A 19,596-nucleotide genomic window follows, 5' to 3' on the forward strand; every position below is an offset into this window, starting at 1 on the left:
AAATGATTCATTTCAGGACTAAAAGTTTTGTGTGTAAAACAAGGGCAAATTTGTGCCTCGTTCTACAGCTACAATCGATTGTGAAGGTGCTTCTCAAACTCACATTTTGGGCTTTTGGTAGTTGTAGAATGTACCTTGAGAGTGAAGCCAAGCTAAACTTCAGCCACTATGATGTCACAGTATCATTTCTCCGTCTTAAGGTACACATGTCTGTAGTCAGACGAACATGCGGACAGTAAAGCACCTTTCTCGATAAATCTCTAAAAACCCATAAGATGAAGGGAACACAGCAGACACTTGGTTGCAGTGAAAGGAAGCTTGCATTTAAGCGCATACCTTCCCAAGACAAGTTTGTCAAAATGAAGAACCCATTTTGAATTTCCAGTGGATAAATGAAAGACAGACTTTGCAAGACTCTCGTTGTTATCTGTCCTGCAATCCCCTCAGTCGATCTAAGAACACGGCGGAGGGGTGCACAAATCCATCCATTTCCCACTTGGTCGTTGTTTTCGACTGTGTCCATCCCAGAGGATGTCATTCGGATCACTAAATAGCTCCTTCCTTCCAACTTCACCCATCACGCCCCTTACAAATCAGGCTCAACCACATGTCCTTCAAAGAAGAGCTGGTATTGGTCAACATGGTGGACAAGCAGCCGGTCTCTTTATAGTAGATATGAAGTGTAACTATGACAACAGCTGCCTACAAGGCTTGCTACAGTCCACAGGGGTGTTGGGAGGAGGTAAATATGCGTTATAACTAATTAAAGGGTGATGTAATGCACAGTTTCAGCTTGTCTTCAACCTGTACATTAGTGTGCAAATTACATCAATTAATCGCTGTAGTAACTGCAAGTAATTGGGGCGCTCGTTTTACCTTGGAACTTGTCTCCACCACCATAATGCCAATATATATACATTTTTAATAAACTTTATTAATCCCCGTAGGGAAATTACGCTCTGCATCGAACCCATCCTAGCTGGGTAGCTAGGAGCAGTGGGCAGCCGCCGTGCAGCACCCGGGGACCAACTCCAGTTCGTCTTGCCATGCCTCGGGAAAGGGCACAGACAGGACATGCATGTCTTTTTGGTAGTGGGGGAAACCGGAGCACCCGGAGAAAACCCACCGCAGACACGGGGAGAACATGCAAACTCCACACAGAGGACGACCTGGAACGATCCCCCCTGGGGTTCGAACCCAGGACCTTCTAGCTGTGAGGCGACAGCGCTAACCACTTGCCGTCATGCTGCACGCACACACACACACACACACACACACACACACACACACACACACACACACACACACATATATATATATATATAGGCTTTAACTCAATTGTAAGGCCACCCCATAGGAAGAATGCTGGCTTCTTTTGGGGGGGGGGGTCTCAAAGGGTATCCAAGACACCTCATAATTTGCATCCCATAGTAGATACTTGTGAATACAGTACAAATAAATGTTTATTGGTTGGGTGGAGTGATGAGTGGCAGGAGGCCGGGTGTGTTTAAAGCTGGAGACGTGGCGATTCACCTCTGGTTCAGATTGTAATCCTGTACTGTCTGTCCATTGACATAAGGTTAACTGGAAATCTTCAATACTACATCACAAAGAGGGTGGTGGTGGGTGGTGGTGGGAGGGGGGGTGGCATTTCATCCAAAACAGGATACCTAGCATAACAACTTTTTTCTTTTTCTTTGAAAGAGGCCGGGTTAGCCAATGTTTAACTTACGTACGAGACTCGTTTGGCAGAGCGTATGCAGGCATGTGTGCAAAACATGGTTTTCAGGTTCGATTGCGCTTGAAATCCGTCTGATTCGTGTTTTCCCTCAGTAAACAGTTGACTCCAGACAAAGAAAGTCACTTGCTTCTTGAATGACAGAGAACGTTTGTGTGTTTACACGTGATGTCCCCCTCCTGATTTGTGCGTTCAGGGTGAATAAACAATGTCTGTCATTGACTTTCAACAACAGCCGCATTGCTTTTCCTCAGCGCTCCCTTAGCGGGACAGCTACTCGGGGCCATGAGTCGTTTTTACATGAATAATAAAACCTTACTAGTTGGGCGAACGCAGCTCCTACGGCCGGCCGTCCGATCAACCGGTAAGGTTGTCGTTACTATAAAACCAATAAACACCGTTGTTATTATAACTACTGCAAAAGTTGTGTCGTATGTAATGTAGAATGACAACAAAGTGAATCAAACGTTGATGTGTGCAAGTCAGATGCCCCCCCCCCCGGAGGTCTGTCGTCCAACCTACTAATAAAGTTGCCATCAATAAGGCTGTTGTCACAATAAACAACCGCAGCGGTTTATCGGCTGGGCCGGCCTTCGGAGGTATCTGACTTGGACACGGCAACGTTTGATTAACTTTGTTGTCATTCCGCATTAGACGCAACACACAATTCCTCTGAGGGAAGTCTTCAGCCCGAGCCACAGCAGGCCTCCGGCTGGGGGCCGCGCAACAACAACACTATTGACGGTTATAAGGGAACGTTGTAAACGACGTAGTAGTAATCAAACAAACAAGAGATACATCTTGTGACAGGAATGAAAGGGCGTGCAGAGAAGGCCCTCCGGCAAGTCTTCCCTCGGACGGCCCACCGTTTGGAGCACACATGCCGTAAATGACAGAAGAAAGAAAGAAAGAAAAGAAGAAAAACCAGGCTGCACAAGCGCCCATATCCACTGTGATTCATCCCGCGTTATCGGGATGACTCTAAGTTGAGTTGGCTGTGCAAAAAGTTAATCTTTCTTAATCTTGTTTACTCAGCGTGGCAGTCATTGACATCATGTGGATGCTATTTACGAGGATTAAATGCTTTATTTAATCAATGCCACGATAAGACGCCCACTCTGTTTGAGTCGTCAGCAGTCCTCCACAGAGGAGGGACTATTGGACTTTGCCTCAGACAGCCGAGGTGGCAGGCTGAGCAGCAAGGGTCAAACTTGTGTCGCTCTCCCCCCCCCGTCCCCCCCCCGCCCCCTGCACGCGTCTGATCGAACGTTGAAGCCCGGGCGTCTTGTCCAATGAGATCAGAGCCCCCCTCGCGTTTCTCCGGGGGGGACTATAAGAGGCCTGCCCGCTGTACAGCAAGGCACCATCCGGTCCACGTTGTTCCCCACGACACAGGTGAGTCTCTCTCCTCTCCGGTGGTCGGTCTTTCTCCTGCAGGTTTTGAAATTCTCCATAACCTCTATTTTCAGCTTGTTAAACTCAGGTGTGAATTGCATAAGGAATAAGCTGCTTTTTTCTTCTTCTTTCTTTCTAAAAAAACAGCCTCGGTCCAAATCATTTCATGTTAGTCAAAATGACAGCCGACATTAATTTAACTTTTAATTGTTCCCTCGATATATTGATTTACCGTTCAAGCTGTCGCGAATGAAACGAGGATTTGAATTTACTATTAAAGATGACAAAGCGACCAGCTCGTGAACTCGTGGACGTGCCTCATCGCAAAGCTGCTGTTTATTTGTCCGGCGCGCGCTGGCAGCGGTGCACGTGACTGTTGAATAATCGGGAACTCATTATCTTTTGGCCGTGGCACGAGAGGGAACACGCTAGTTTAGACAGATGGTGCGTTAACGTCAAGGCTGATTTTTGTCTCCCAAGGCGACTCCTCCTATCTGCAACCATGAAGTACTCCATCATCGCCGCCATTGTTGTGCTCGCACTGGCACGAGGTAACGTTCTTCATCTTCATCTTCATCATCCCCATTGGGGGGGAACTTCTGTTTTCCATTCAGGGCAAAACATAAACGCATATCCGCTGCCACTGTAAAGGGCAAAGGAGCAAACCGGAAGTTAAAGGAAATCTTGGTAAAAAGCACTTTATTATGCTTTTCACTGTAGGTTTATTGTACACGATGCACAATGTATTATGTCGAAAACCATTTGTCAGTTTTTAGTCTTTGGTTTGCTTTCTTCAACCTTCAGATGAATGAAAGAACTCGGCAACATAAACGGACTTTTAATTTACAACTGAAACACATTTCTTTTGTAAAAACGTGTTGTCATAGGGATTTCTGAATAATACAACATTTGCTTGTGTATTATTCAGCCAAACAGTGGCCGCCGGTACACACAAACCCTCGCAGTCATCCACATTTTATCAGTCTGTAGTCTTTGGTTTACAATCTGACCTTTGAGCAAATAAATAAATAAAACTCGGATGAACTCTGATGTAAAACTGAAATGCAACCCTTTGGTAACATGTGGTTGTAATAGACAAGAGTTTTTTTCCCCCTTTCCTTGGGGCCTTTCTTGATTTGTTGACCCTCCACAGGAAGCCTCTCAGCCGAGTCTCCTGAGGTCGAGCAGATGACTCAGTTCTTCGAGGACATGAAGAACAAGCTGATGGCCACAGCTCAGGAGCTGAGCGAGTCTATCCGTACCCAGGAGCTGGCAAACCAGGCTCAGTGAGTGTCACATCTTATCCTCCATTCCCCAACCGGGATATAAAGCCACAGGACGTATTCAAGAAACCTGGCGAATGAAATTTTCTCTATTCTGATATTTGCTGAATTACAGTAGTTACTGTAATTGCACTCAAAGCTAATACATGCATAGAAAAACCATCAACTTCGACCCCCCCGATATTATTTTGCACGGAATTATTTTGGCTTTTGCTGCTAAGTAGTGAAAGGACAGGCTGATAGTGGACAATTAAACTGGAATACACATTCCTTCTGGTATTGTACAAATTTGTATTTATTGAATAAAAGGCAGGAATTTAACCAGCTTTTCTGAGGATTAGCTGCACCTTCAGTCAGCCCAGCCCACTTTGACCAACAGGTGACTCTCCACAAAAAGCTGAGACAAATAGAGGGCATCCGATTTAACATTTGGTTAGCAAAACACGATTATTTGGCACTTACTTTACTCAAGGCACTGTGCTCTGTCACTTCTTCCCCACAAGGACCTTCCTGGAGGATGGGAGGGCCAAGCTGGAGCCCCTGGCTACCCAGATCCACAGCCAGCTGAAGCCCATTGCCACCAATGTCGAGGAACAGCTCAAACCCCTGGCCGCTAACGTGCAGGCCCAGCTCCAGCCGATGGTCGAAAACTTCCAGACCCAGATGGAAGAGATGTTCCGCAATCTGATGGAGCAGGCCAAGGCCATCGGCAACTAAGCCCACTTCACCCCATCTACACAAGGGAGCCAACGCTGCTAAGGTCCTCGTCCACCACCTCGACCCTCTCTCTCATCATTGTGTGAAAGAGATAAACACAGCCAATTCCTATTCCACAGTGGAGTGAGAGCTGAATTGCCAATTGCAGTGGCCTTGGCCATGGAGCTAGTCAAAGACAACAACATGTGTTCTGGTGCTTGGTGACATTGATGCTGTATGCAAAAGTAAACTTTGTCAGAAGGCCCAATTAAAATCTGGAACACGATACTGTGGCATTCATGTGTTTATTTACTGATCACTTTACCCCTCTAAAGGTCTGGGGGATGTTATGACAAGAAGACCCATTTTAGTCTGACTCATTTATAGTGTTCTCTGTTCAGAATACATATCCTTCCAATCAGTTTTTCTTTTCCTCATATGGGTTTGACAACTATGTCCAAGTGTGGCACAACCTGATCTGCAATCTGTAATTTTACAACCTACACTGCATTCCAATCTCAGCTTGCCAGTAGTGAGCTTTAAAAAATTACAATGGTGCCTTCATAGAAAACACACCAGTACCCCTTCAGAGAATACCTAAATCTTCAAGGCATAAGGATTTTGGTTAACAGGTAAACCTCAAGAGAATATCCATTAAACTTAAAAATCACTGAGAACACACTGAGTTGAAGGAGACCTGCTGAAGACCCGCTGTGCCTAAAAAAACTACTGATCATCGGTCAGAAGATGGCCACTCAGACCAGAGAATGAAAGAAATGTTCATCTTTCACAGTATACATCTGCATCTCTACTACATGCAAATACGTTCAAAATAACCACAAACAGGTGAAAACAAACAAACATCCTCTTGTAGGACAATAGGGTATCTATTAAAAAACAATGGAGAAAGTATGGAGTACCAGGCTACTGTTGCAACTGTGAGCCATGGTCAAACAAAGTCAATGACCTAGGTTTGTCAACTTTGTAATGAAGATTCAACCAGAACAAAGTAATTTATTAGTTTTATTCAAGCAAGCAGGGGTCAAGGGTCATGGGGAATTTCACAACACTGGGCTGTCCCTGTGAGTCTACCACAGCCCAAACAGTCAAACATTTAAAAGGGATAAAATGCCAGAAAGAAACATTTTCATCATTTTCAATGCTTATGGAATTCTCTTTTTAAAAACATACTCATCCATTTTTTATTTTGACTTTTTTCATTTTTTTGTGCATTTTTTTTTATTAAACTTGAACAAACAAGACCTAGCCTTCTGTTCTCTAGGTCTGGCTGGATATAGTTCTTTCTTTTTTATCATGTTATTTCACTTCTTTTTACTTTGTTTTGTGTATTTTCTCTTTTTCCATGTTTAATTTTTTTTTTCCCCCTCTGATCGGTGAAGCTTGGCTCAAGGTTCCCCTTTCCTGTAGATAAGAAAACAAAAAAACAATTAGTATTGTTTTGCCAACTGATTTAAATCTATTCATTGTCATTTCCTCAAATTGACACCACATCATTTGGTTTCACAATACAGGGTTTTGTGAAAATGTGAATACAAGGGACCGGTAGTGATGAGCCAGGAAATGAAACTGTGGTTTTACTACTGCTTTTCACACATCCCACATATATGTTATTAATTCATGGCCGTGTCTCGATGGTAACACTAGATTTATGAAATCTGTGAAACTCTCGTGAACTTTGTTTTTTTTTAGGGGTTTCTTCATTCTGTGCATTGTTTGTCATTGTGTACACATGGTGCTCCTGTGTCAACAACATCTTTCTTATATTCTTCCATCTGTGTTGCGGAGGAGCTGATTTGCAGAGCTTTGGTACCTTGGGTTCAGACACTTGGGACACCAGTTGAGTTGGTCACAGTCTTCTGGGCAGCCTCCTTGGCCTGGTGGGCTTGCAGCACTGCCACCGCCTCATCCACCTACAATAATAACAACACCATTTAATAGTACCAAGACCAGAACACAGGACAACAACACAAATACATTCAACCCCCACTCCCAAAAGAAGAATAACCATCAAATATTTCCTTTCTCCATTAGCACCAGAATGACCAAGATGATCATTATGACTGTTTTGGATTTTCAAAGCTTAATACCTTTGTAAAAAAAATAAAGATACAGACCTTCCGCCCCCTGAATTCTCCAAAAATTGCATATATTTGCATTAAAACGAGTTTTAGACCAATTGCACAAAAAAAAGTTATGATAAGATCTACCTAAAACAACTATGACCGGTCAAAATGACCGCTCATAATTTGCACGTGATCGTGTGCGTCATGTCACAATTTATAATGTGTGTTGGTCACATCATTTCCTTCGCGAAGTTCATTGCTCTGTTCTAGAAAAAAAAACTAGCGTTCTGCAGTGCAGAGAAAAAGTCTAAACTTGATTTTTGATTATTGCCAACATGTCTGGTTACAGTCGCCGTTACAGACGCACCATGACTACCCACTGACGTGTTGCAGTATTTACAGGCGTTGGACAGTGGCCATTTCAAATTGTATGAAAAATAGTATTAAAGTTGTTAAAATGTTAATTTTGGTGTCAGTTATTTTCTTAACAGACATTATGTAATGCATTAATATCTCAATTCGGTATTTATATTGACAGAATATAGAGTTTAAAAACCATGGCGGATGGTCTTTCTAGTAGTTTTTAAGTTCCAGTCGTTGTTTGTGACAGTTTCAATATTTCTTTTCAGTTCTTTTTTTTTCCATTTCACGTTTTACAGGCCTTGTTACATTTATTAGATTAGCAATATGTGTTTTCCGTTTTGTTCTTCAGGTAATATTTTCTTATTCAAGTTCGACCATGTCTCTCTGAAGTTTAAATTGTTTAAAGATAGTATTATAGTTGTTAAAATGTTCATTTTGGTGTCAGTCGTTTCCTAACAGATATGCTAACATATGCAATGCATTAATATCTCAGTTGGGTATTTCTCTGGACAGAATATAGAGTTTAAAAACCGGCGGTCATGTTGACCGCCCAGTGTCGTCTTAGGTAGGAGTGAAATCCTTGTTGCTCTAGTGTTAAGGCAACAGACAAACATAGGACTTTCCCCCTTTCATTTTATTGTAAAGAACTTTGTAACTTTGTTAAGGATGCTATATATATTAAGTTGACCATTATTATCACTACTGTCATCATCATAATTATTATTAATAATACTCGTCAAAAATTCTATCAATTCTGTGCCTTTAAAGCGTTCCCTAACCAGGACCCAATGACTTCTAATGTGCGACACTTTCTGATTTCTGAAGCTGTGAAAGGAAACCGAGGACATTCACAGAACCTGTAGACTGACCTTTGAGCGGAGAGACTCAGGGGACTCCAACATGTGGAGCAGCTCAGAGTTGTCGATCTCCAGAAGCATGCCAGTGATCTTCCCTGCCAGGCTGGGATGCATGTTCTGAATCAAGGGGAACAGACGCTCACCTGGAGGAACAGCCAACACACAAACATTAGGGGCCCTATTTAAAAGATCTATAGCGCAGTCTAGAGTGCATGGTGAAAGTGCATTTAGGGCGTGTCCAAATCCACTTTTGCTGGCTAAACGGCGCATAATCTGGGCACAAAGGTGCAGGGCGCAAAAGGGTTGTATTTAGTCTCTTAATTAATCACCGGTGTGTTTTGGGGCGCAACATGAATTAAACCAGAGAGTCATCTCCCATTCCCTTTAAAAACCAGGTGTGCTTGCACCTTGGCGGATTCGGCAAGTTGGAGAAACGAACGGTTTTCTGCTGAGGGAATGGATCTGCTCTTGCGCAATGTGAAAAGCGCACTAGCAGATCATCTACGGGAGCAGCAGGAATCCACCCAAGTTTGGATTCCATTTTGACATTTATTTCTGAAATATCGTGATGTACACAATGATAACCTTTCACAATGTAATGTTTTTAGTTGTAATCTTTGCATGTTTGTGCACTGCTGCGCATCCCTGTAACAAGCAGAGTGTACGTGTGCGCCTATGTAGTCGCATCTTACTATCTGAATAATGCGTCCTTTAAATAGCAGGAAAATACTGCGGCACTGACTTTAGACCAGGTTTTTGTTGGTCATGGCGCTGCCTCAAGATAGCAACGCGCCTGACAACACCTCATTTCAAGACCAACATGCCCATGGGCGCACAGATGAGTGCAAGTATATTTGCTATTTTAACAATGTGGGCACTGGATGGGAAAATGACGACTGCGTCTGTCGGAAACTAGCAAAGATACTTGCACTGCGCTTTGCACCAGGTGTAAGATAGGGCCCCAGGAGTTAATCAAGGGAGCACAGTCCAACAAAATCAGGGTTTAAAAAAAAAAGGAAAAAAAAGATCAACAACTGTGTGTGAGGCAAACACAAAAGTTGGGCAGTGTTAGAGAATTAACAGTCTCCAGGCCTTACCCAGCATCTGTTTCTGCTCCTGTGGTGGAGCAGCAGCCAGCATGGAGGCGGTCAGAGGCTCCTGGCCCTGCACATGGACAGCAGGCTGGAGGGGGAGAAGCAATAAAACACTGAAACTCAGAAAATAGCATGTATACATCCTTACCTAAGGCTTCATCTCTGGAAAAGGGTTGTAAAGTCTTTCCTTTTCTCAAAAATTTGCCGAAAATATTTGAATATATTAGAATGAGCACCAAATGGCACATCACCATATAAACAACTGCTAAATATGGTCAACAACGTGTACTGAGAAAGCCATCCCTTGCACACTACATTGCAACATTTCCTGCTATCAACAGCATCGCAGATGTAGACATAGCACAAGAACTTGCATTCATCATGCAGATTTCAGTGTAAACCCTGGGATATTCAAATAATAATGTTTTTACAAAAGAAAAAAAATTAAGCACATGCCAATTACGGAGAAAGCAAAATTAGAATAATGAATCATATTCTGCTTTTCTGAACTTCTGGTTTGTATTTACCTCAGCATCCATCAAGTTGGACATAATGTTTTTTCTCTTCAGAGTAACTTACATGACAACGCCAAGTTAAAGGCTTTGTGATATGGGATATGAATATTTCTTAACAAGGGAGGATTAATAGGAATGAATAAGCTGTTTATATTTAAACAAAATTTGAATGTGTAAAAGCAAACATTTCAACCAACACATTTCCACAAAATAACTAGCATGCACCAAAAGTCTGCAATTATGACCTCAATTATAAGTTTGGTGGTATTTTAATTGTATAAAATTTAATTGCATTTTATCAAAAAAAAGTTATCAACTTATTGTGTTTATGTCTTTTAGAGATGCTTATTTAAGAATGACTAGCCTTTTTGTCAAAAAGTCGACAGACAACACTGCTGGTCTAGACTTGGTCCCATTACACATTATGGAATCGGGAAGCCCACAGTACAAGAGCAGCTGAGTGTGGGTGTGTGTGTGTGCGTTTACAGGGCTGCACTCTCACCTGCTGCATAGTGACTTGTGGCTGTGCTGTCATGTGCTGTTGAGGGTTGCGGACCCCTGCGGCATACTTGTACTGGGGGACCCCACGCACAGGAGCTGCTGCGGAAGCTGCTGCAGCGGTTGGCCGAGGGCCCATGGTCTGGGCTGATAGGAAAAAAAAAGGCATTGATTGGGGGAACACAAGAAGACAAATAAATCAATAAAAGAAAAACTTGCACACCAAAATACACACAGGTTGATGTTTTCTGTTAAATTCCAAAATCATCTATATGAACACCAAGTCCTAAAAAATACCAACTTAAAACGCATTTTGGGTGAACGGTCACGCTTTGGGTCATCTCGGGGATTTTTTTTTTGGAACTTGGTTATGCTTTGGGAGGGTTAATTCATTTATTCTTAAGGTGTCAACTAACGAATTTTAAATAGAAAAAAATGTTTTCACTGAACGGCATTTAGCAGATGAAACCCTCCACTGGCAGAGCCTGTGAAGCTCACCCAACATATTATACTAATCATATAGTGTAGACTGTTTTGGGGGTGACTGACCAACACGCTGGGTGGACATCATTCGGGGCACCTGGGAGGCAGGCCTCATGGTACTGAAAGTCTGAGGGCGTGGGGCCGAAGGGCGCATGGCACCTGGCATGCCCTGGAAGTCTAAACAAACGGACATGCTCCATCAAAATACTGAAACATTATTTTTCTGTTCATTTTATTTCTACTTTCCACAGACATGAGGGCATATATGCAAAATTAACAAACAACAACTTTAAATATGTAGGTTAGACTACTAACGTTGTGGCCTGACCCCTTGGGTGGCCCATCGTGGGCTGGGGCGGAGCTGGGCCATCTGTCCTGCGGTTGGGTAGTAAGCAGCACGATTCTGGGCCTGGGGTATGGCCGCCATGAAGTAGCCTGAGGGAGGGGCTGGCTGGTAGGGATTTATAACGGGGTTTGGTACGGCACGCACACTGGCCATCCGTTGCATGTACTGGTTTGTTAGGTGGGCCTGGCGCTCTTCCTTGCGCTGGGCCAGGGCCACGTACAATGGCTTGGTGGCCACGATGCGCCCGTTCATCTCCGTCACAGCTTTGGTTGCCTCCTCCGGGGACGAGAAACAGACAAAGCCAAAGCCTTTGCTGCGCCCGCCTTCCATCATGACCTAAGAGAAAGCAGGAAGTTAATGCTGATTTATCAGGGACCCTTTCACAGGGCAGGTAGGTGGACTTTCAGGCCCTGAAGGGATTTACCTTGGCGCTGGTTATGGTGCCAAACGGCGTGAACTCCTTACGCAGTCGTTCATCGTCAATTCCGTCATCCAAGTTTTTCACATACAAGTTGACACCCTGAAAACACAATATTGGGACAAAAGTAATGCAGCAGTTTTCCAGAAAGAACCTATGAATCAATCACAGACAATCAAACCAACTAAACATCCAACAATGCATCTGCCTTCACCGTACAGCTACTGTATTTGTCTGTAGAGCATCTCTATCCCCAGTGTCCACGCTAAAGGGACATGAGGCCCATGAACTACAGTTACTGTTGCAGCCATTTTGGCCAATGCACCCTACTGAGGAGGGAGCAATGAATTTGACAAAGCTGCGTTCTTTTGATATTCTTTACCAAACAAAATTTACAAAAAGTCCCTGATGGGTATAAGAGATTAGCGTCAAAGGTCATTAATCAAAATGGACCTGGTAGCGAGTCATGCGGTCCTGCTTCATCTGCTCAAATTTGCGCTTGAGTTCGGTCTGTCGCTCCACCTTCTTCTGGGCACGACCCACGTAGATCAATTTGCCATTCAGTTCTTTCCCATTCATTTCATCCACTGCCTGGAACAAGCAGAAGGAAAACAACCCATGGTGGCTTCAGTGGGTCATTTCGAATAGTGACACTCATTTTTGTTATTGTAAAGGTTCTTACTACTGTTTTTTCCAAGTAAATACCCAGTGGATACACACCAATATTTCTTTGTTACACAGCTGACTTAGTTTAAGCTACAACCTAAGCCAAAATGTATCTTCATTAATACATGACAATGAATTACAAGTTTTATAATCTGCAAGTCTTGCACAGTCTTACAGCTGAGCAGAACATCACTGACCTTCTGAGCATCTTCATGCCTCTCAAAGCTGACAAACCCAAAGCCTCGTGACTTGCCGCTGTCGTCTGTCATGACGCGGATACTCATGGCATTGCCTAGGCAACAGGGAAATACCTTTTATTTAGCAATTAGTATTTCAACACATAGGGCATAAAACAGGATGTATGCATTCTGGTGTACGTATAAACATGTTTGACAAAATAAGAGTGTGGCCTTTATATGACGTTATTCCATACATTCTACTACACCTGTCATCCTGTACGATGTGCATATAAATACATGTTCAATGTCAGTGAAACATGATGGTAAACAAAACAGTAGCCGAGTGTTTTCAATTATCTAATAAAAAATATTTTTGTGTTAGGTAGACATTTGTTGACCCAGCCCTTTACAAGTTAATTAAAAATTACATTTTGGCTAGTACAAGGTTCCTCCATAAAGAAACGAACCATATTTACTGAAGACTTCCCTCAGCTTCTCATCATCCATGTCCTCCCCAAAGTTCTTGATGTAGACATTTGTGAACTCCTTGGCTCTGGCTCCGAGCTCAGCCTCGCGTTCTTTGCGGGATTTGAAGCGGCCCACAAATCTACAGACATTTAGTAAAAATTTGATATTCTTAACTTTCAATTCAAGGAACAAACCAACATTTGCCCATGATCTCTGATAATCGTATTGTTGTGGAACGAGGTGGACAGCAGCTTCCTTTCTGCATCCACAATTTTACTATATCGTACACCTGTCCTTTAGCACACTGTCTGTATTTAATGACAGTAGAAGCTAGTTTAGAAAAATTTCTAAGTAGACACTGAAATCCACTAAATACAATTTCAACAAGTGGGCTATATCCATCTTCTCATCACACAACAGTAGGATGATCAAACATCTTAATAGCTATTGCAGTACGGTGTCAAAACTGAACTTTCAAAATCTGGCACTGAGCTTGCATTCTTAAAGGTAATCTGTAAAGTTAATCTGCAAAATCAACCTGCATATGCCTTCTCAAACAATTCAAGTTAGTTAAATAAGGTTAGGTTAGTTCATATAAAAGCAATGAGCAAGGTTAAATTTTGTTGAACCAGGCACTTACACTTTTCGGTCATTGAGCAACATGCCGTTCATTTTCTCAATGGCTCGTTCAGCCGCCTCCTGAGTCTCAAAGTGTACAAAGCCGTAGCCTTTAGACCCATTCTCATCACAAACCACCTTGGAGAAAGGAGAAACATGCAGGGCACAAACTCAACACACACATGCATTACCAATGCAGCAAATGTTAACTGGTCAGTGGGTTTACACATTTGCCAAAAAAGTGTTTTTTTTCCTTTGCCATAAATTTTCACATTTTACATGAAAATATTCCCCCAGAATATTCCTTCATCAATAGTTCCATTGGGAAACAGGAAGAGTTCAAATTTTAGAGATGCTGGACACTACTAATATGAACCTGACTAATTATTCCCATCAATATCCAAGAGTGCCGTTCAAAACTGCTTCATCATCTGGTTGCCAAGTGGTATAAAGCAAGTCTGGAATATACGAATGTCTCGATGTGCATGACTCCTATATGTGGGTCCAATCTTTTAGCAGGTTGGCAAGCTCTGGAGGCCAGCTAGGCAGGAATTTGTATTCATTTTAAGAGTAATCATGTCTGACATACTGTACACACAGCGTGCCAAGACAAAACTCAGCAGCACATGAGCCAACAAATGATCGATTCAAACAAAGCAGGCTAGGTGCCCATGTATAAACTGAAGGCCATAACAGATCTCTACCATACTTTCTTGTTTGGAGGGTGTTGCCTTGTTGACCAGAATTTTACCCTCTGATGCAAAGATGCATTCCAGCATTGCAGTTTTTCACCATTTCTTGCCAAATGGTTCCCCCCAGGTGCATGAAAATAAGTGCACCTAGTTACATTTTTGTGGAAAATAATTATGTAATCTCACTCTGCACAGCGCCACTTACACAAACACACAAAAAAGCTGATGGAGCTGTGGTGGGCAAACAAGCAAATAGTCTCCTATGCCGGTGTTTTTTTTTCCTTCTACAACCTAATGCTGCACAATATTTAACCAGATATGAATCATTGTCATCTGAATACTAGAGCAAACTGAAGGTTACTTTTCAGTTTTTTGGAAAACAGTTGCCTCGGTTAATCTGCAATTATACTGTATTTTCACAAAAAATGACCACAATCCAAGTTGGTTTTGAAAACCAGTAAGGAGAAAAGCAGAGCAGCAACTGAAAGGAACAAAAAAATTTAGCCGCAGCATTACCATTTTTAATATATTTCTAGACATTAATCATAAAGATGTCCGTGAAGATACCATCAATGATCCGTTGTTTACACCCCTCATCCTATGGGAAGAGAATCCACAACTGTACAGTTTAAGTGAGCAAGATCTAACCTTTCTGTTAGTTGGGATGCAGTGAGGTGTTTTGTGTGGCCTGTCAACAGACCAACTATTTTACTGTCCAACCACAGCTTAAGGGCATTTACAAAGTACACACATGCATGCATAACGCAAATATACAGAATGCAGTGCGAACACGAATATTACGACAGGGAAGAGGTTCTCACCTTGCAGGACAGGATGTTGCCAAAAGCAGAGAAGGTGTCATACAGGGCCTTGTTGTCGATGGACTTGTCCAGGTTTTTGATGAAAATGTTTCCCACGCCACTCTTTCTCAGAGAGGGATCACGCTGGGACCACATGATGCGCACAGGCCGTCCTTTGATGACATCAAAGTTCATGGTGTCCAATGCACGCTCAGCTAAGGCGAGGACAGGGGGCACATAAGTCATTGTTACTAAGCATATTCTATTAGTCAACAATAAACCTACTGATTGATTTAAAGGGCCAACCATGTGTGGTCTGGAGGTAAGAGCATATCAAAACACACTACGCCCGAATTAAAAGCCGCTTTCTTTTTCAAAAAAAGAAGAAAAGAAAAGCCAAAAGCTCATCAAATGGTGGTGACCCCACAAAATGAAGACTCGAGCACGACTTCTGTTTGCTGCTCCACCTCTAGAGGGGTGTGAATGGCGACAGAATGCAAAGTCATTTAGTCGTCTAGTCTTGATTTCTTCAAATGTTACAAACAGAAAAGCCCTATTCAGGCACATAAGCTACAAAATATTTGTGCAAGGCAGAGAAACTGTTAAGTTTTGGACAGATCAGACATAACTGTTATAGGAGTGTCCCTAGAATCCATCTTGGTTAGCCACTACAAGACCAAACCCAAGTCAGGAAGGGGACAAATTTCTTATCAACAGTATGCAGACAATTCTTTAAAGAGGATTAGTCAGCTCCCTCTGGCATCTGGGTTGTTAAACAGGCCTAACACATTACAGGGAAGCGTGACATTTACAGGAATGATCAAACCACTCCTGTCATTTTAAGTGAATTCCATTAACCTCTCACAGGTTTTTACGTACAAAGTAGGGTTGAACAGTATATTGTTTTACAACTGACATTGCAGTACTAAACACATGTGCAAAAGGCATGTTGCAAAGGATGCAACAAAAGGCAAACTGGGCCCATCCGCCATGTTGAGCTAAAACTCCCACTGCTTAATAGGAAACAAAATTTAGCAAAATCCTCTTTATACGAGTACTCTAGGAAAGTGATTTAAAAAACACCTGCCCTTGCAATCCTCACATTCATGAAAACGCTCCCCCATTTATGGCAAACACGAGTTTGACATCTACAGAGTAAAGCATTGTATCTTATATAGTATCGATTACTTGCTTTGCGTTACTAATTTAGAATCAGAACCGTGTCCATTGGCCACGCAGATTTGCACATACATGGACTTCGACTCGGGTTTTGTGGCTCTCTCTCAGTGTACTTAACATAAAATAACAACATTACAACACAACAATCTTCAAGTCGTCCTTTTAACTAAATAATTACTAACATATCTTGATGCTTTATTGACTGAGGCTTTCAATAATTTCCTATCATCTCAAGGTCCCCCCCCACCCCTCTGGCACTTCCCTGAGGCGTCCTTTTGGCCCCCTGTGAACAGACATAACACTGTTGACAACCAATGATAGGAAGGGCAGCCTTACTGGCCACACATTAATTTGTGGGATTGCTGTAAAAGTAACGCTTTTGTGATGTCCCTCTTATCGATGGCTCACGGATGACATTAAAGGCTGGTCACTCTCTAGGGCAACCCCCCCTCCGCCCCCCCCACACACACACAACACAGCCTCTGGTTTCCAGATTGCAGTGCTGTGCTGTGGGAGGCCCGTGTGGAAAAAAAGAGAGACTCGACAATATGTCGGACAGAGTCACATGGCGGCAGACTTGTCACTCGCTGCCATTTAAGAACACACACACACACACACACACAGACGTCAGTTTAACTGCGCCGTGAAGACGAATCCCTTACCGTCGGCCGGCTGCTGGAAGTTGACATAGGCGTATCCGAGGGATCGCCGGGTGATCATGTCTCTGCAGACCCGGATGGAGAGGATGGCTCCGGCAGGGCTGAATTTCTCGTACAGCATGGCCTCGGTCACATCCTGATGCAGATCCCCGACGTACAGCGAGGCCATGGGGTAACTGGGAGCGCTGGGGTTCATTTTCGGGACGAGGCAGGCGGGCAGGCAGGCAGGCGAGCTTGACTGGTGCGAAAGTTAGCGAGGAAAAATGGAAGGCGGAAAAGTTTCCGCCGCGGGCGCGAGGAAGGTCTCGGCCGGTTCTGACGGCCGCCAGCTGCGGGGCAGATATCAGTTGGGAACCGGAGCGCGAGCGAGACCGTTGGCGTGACAACCCAGCTATTCAGTAAAAATGTGACGGATAATTAAAATGTAAAACTATAAGTCAACGAGCCGTGTTGTTATACTGTATCGCTGAAACTTTTGCAGTCAAATTTATCCGCGAATAAAAGCAAAAAAAAAAAAAAAAATCTACTTGGCCTGGTTTCTCCTGGTTTCCCCTGGCTTCTCCTGGTTTCTCCTGGCTTCCCCTGGCTTAACAGGCAACAAACGTTGATTGAGAAAATTTTTGGTCGTTCGATTTTGGCCCCCTTCTTGTACCGTCCAAGTCCTCCGACGTCCTACTCCAGCTTCACCGATTTTGTTACAAAAAAAAAAAAAGAAAAGAAAAGAAAAAAAGATTTTTTAGCGTTTTTAAATGTTTTAAAATTTTTTTTTGTATTTTTATTTTTTTTATAGAACGTGTGCCGAGCGAGCTCAGGAGCACACACGCACTCACACCGCACTACCAGCCGGGGTTGAAGGGGAAGGGGCGAGAGGAAGTAACTGTATTTATAAGGCTGTGACGTCACGAAAACCGACCAGTCATCTTTCAGTACGACTCTTAAAAAAAAAAACCAAAAAAAAAAACCAAAAGTTCCACGGAGGTGGCGACTGAGAGCATGACGGTGAAATCATGTCAAAACTTTTTTTTTAAAACTGTTTATTGGCTTTCAGGAGAACGTACCTAAAAGCAGGAGAGCAAATCACGGAGACCTCTCCAGTCTCGGGCAGAAGTCACGCAGACGACTGATGAAAACGTCTCTCTCCATAAACGTGGCGTCCCGATGAACCGATCCCACTTTCTGTGATTTCCTTACCTGGACTACTGAGCATGCATAAAGACATAGCAAAGCAAATATTTTTGTAAAAACACGAAGATTTTAGAAACGGACATGCCGACAAACACCAAAATAGCTTATAAAACAATAGGATAAATAAAAAAGACATACAAAAAACCCCCAGAGGATCAAAACAAAACCAAAAACAGCAGTCAGCAGATGGGGCAATAATTGTCAGTAATAGGGACAATGATACAGCATCATATAGTATTTTTTTTCTCATCTAAGGGTGATGATGATGATGATGATGATGATATATTGTAACGTGCACGGATAAGAAGACACGCTGGCCGCTGGCTCACGGGTGTGACCCTTTAGTCTAGCGGTTAGCGATGCCTCCTGCGGTGCGGGCGATGCGGGTTCGCGTACCGGCCGCGGCAGTTCCTGTGGTTGCGTTGTCCCCCGAATTCGCTACATTGGTGTCAGAAGTGGGATGGAGCGATCGTAAGGCCATTGGAAGCGCATGCGGCGTGAAGGAGCGTATATTCTTAAGCGCGGGGACGCGCTTCCCGAAGGAGGGAGGTAGTGTAACGTGCATGGATAAGAAGACACGCTGACTGGCGGGTCTGACCCTTTAGTCGAGCGGTTAGCGATGCCTCCTGCTGTGCGGGCGATACGGGTTCGCGTACCGGCCGCGGCAGTTCCTGTGGTTGCCCCCCGAATTCGCTACAATATGAAAGGGAGATGGTTGATTTCCAGTTTCATACCAATCTAGCTAGCAAGTAGGGGGACAAAAGCTGTGATATCTTTTCTGGATATAGAAAGAGAAGATAATAGGGATGACCCTAAACAGTGCACTGCAGCATTAAGGGACGGGACAGGGTTGGTTAGGTTGTTGGAGTGGCAACGATGCATATTATCTTTTAACTGTTTTAAAGCTGTAACTAACCTCGAATTGAAAGGCGTTGATGTGGATGGGATATTGTCATCGGGACTGTCTGCACAACAAGCTCAAACATATCACACACACACTGCCTCCAAAAGCATTGCTTTCCTATCAGACCCCCTTAATCTATTCTCAGCTTCACCAGATGCAGGTCAGTATCGTGGTCCACATCTTGGAGAAAAGTTGCGTCACCTTTGCCATAGGCGGCTCTAAATAAAATACTCTGTTGAAAGGCCTTGTCTGAATCCGTGCACACATTTTCCCATGTCCCATTGAACGTCCTGTTCGTATGTTTGTAATATATGTAGTTGTACCTGCCTACTTACGTGAGAGTGCAAGGACATTTATGTAAATATGCATGGAGGAAAGCTGTTATCTTGTACAGGCTGTTGCAAGAAATTTCCTCAAGAAGTACAATTGAGAATCTGTAGAAAGGTGACACAATTTCAAGAGCCCTAACTGACAGG

General features: G+C 43.3%; 2 protein-coding genes and 1 non-coding gene across 3 annotated transcripts; 1 reads left to right on the top strand and 2 right to left on the bottom strand.

The window, feature by feature from the left end:
• Positions 1-3,048: 3,048 nt before the first annotated feature.
• LOC130128190 (type-4 ice-structuring protein-like) lies at positions 3,049-5,398 on the top strand. The gene is made up of 4 exons (XM_056297809.1): positions 3,049-3,133; positions 3,614-3,684; positions 4,287-4,419; positions 4,920-5,398. Exons 2-4 carry the CDS (start codon positions 3,636-3,638, stop codon positions 5,131-5,133), a joined length of 396 nt encoding a protein of 131 aa, XP_056153784.1. The 5' UTR covers positions 3,049-3,133; positions 3,614-3,635; the 3' UTR covers positions 5,134-5,398.
• A 723-nt stretch (positions 5,399-6,121) lies between these two features.
• On the bottom strand, positions 6,122-17,883 carry LOC130128189 (polyadenylate-binding protein 1). Its single transcript, XM_056297808.1, has 14 exons — positions 17,035-17,883; positions 15,215-15,408; positions 13,724-13,839; positions 13,083-13,222; positions 12,634-12,728; positions 12,224-12,361; positions 11,777-11,872; positions 11,322-11,688; positions 11,073-11,183; positions 10,528-10,670; positions 9,514-9,598; positions 8,429-8,559; positions 6,944-7,043; positions 6,122-6,534 (listed from the first exon to the last, which is right to left on the bottom strand). Exons 1-13 carry the CDS (start codon positions 17,225-17,227, stop codon positions 6,951-6,953), a joined length of 1,902 nt encoding a protein of 633 aa, XP_056153783.1. The 5' UTR covers positions 17,228-17,883; the 3' UTR covers positions 6,122-6,534; positions 6,944-6,950.
• On the bottom strand, positions 11,999-12,133 carry LOC130129432 (small nucleolar RNA SNORA5). The gene has a single exon (XR_008812038.1). It is a non-coding gene; the product is annotated as a small nucleolar RNA SNORA5 (small nucleolar RNA).
• Positions 17,884-19,596: the final 1,713 nt, after the last annotated feature.

This window comes from Lampris incognitus, chromosome 18 (assembly GCF_029633865.1).
Source record: "Lampris incognitus isolate fLamInc1 chromosome 18, fLamInc1.hap2, whole genome shotgun sequence".
Taxonomy (NCBI): Eukaryota; Metazoa; Chordata; class Actinopteri; order Lampriformes; family Lampridae; genus Lampris; species Lampris incognitus.

What these genes read in the sequence shown, in the direction of transcription:
- LOC130128190 (XM_056297809.1), top strand. Translation starts at nt 3,636, where the DNA reads ATGAAGTACTCCATCATCGCCGCCATTGTTGTGCTCGCACTGGCACGA. An exon ending in TGTGCTCGCACTGGCACGAG is followed by an intron (nt 3,685 to 4,286) that starts GTAACGTTCTTC and finishes GACCCTCCACAG; the next exon opens with GAAGCCTCTCAGCCGAGTCT. An exon ending in GAGCTGGCAAACCAGGCTCA is followed by an intron (nt 4,420 to 4,919) that starts GTGAGTGTCACA and finishes CTTCCCCACAAG; the next exon opens with GACCTTCCTGGAGGATGGGA.
- LOC130128189 (XM_056297808.1), bottom strand. Translation starts at nt 17,227, where the DNA reads ATGAACCCCAGCGCTCCCAGTTACCCCATGGCCTCGCTGTACGTCGGG. An exon ending in TTGCTCAATGACCGAAAAGT is followed by an intron (nt 13,223 to 13,723) that starts GTAAGTGCCTGG and finishes AAATGTCTGTAG; the next exon opens with ATTTGTGGGCCGCTTCAAAT. An exon ending in GGAAGTCTTCAGTAAATATG is followed by an intron (nt 12,729 to 13,082) that starts GTTCGTTTCTTT and finishes CCTGTTGCCTAG; the next exon opens with GCAATGCCATGAGTATCCGC.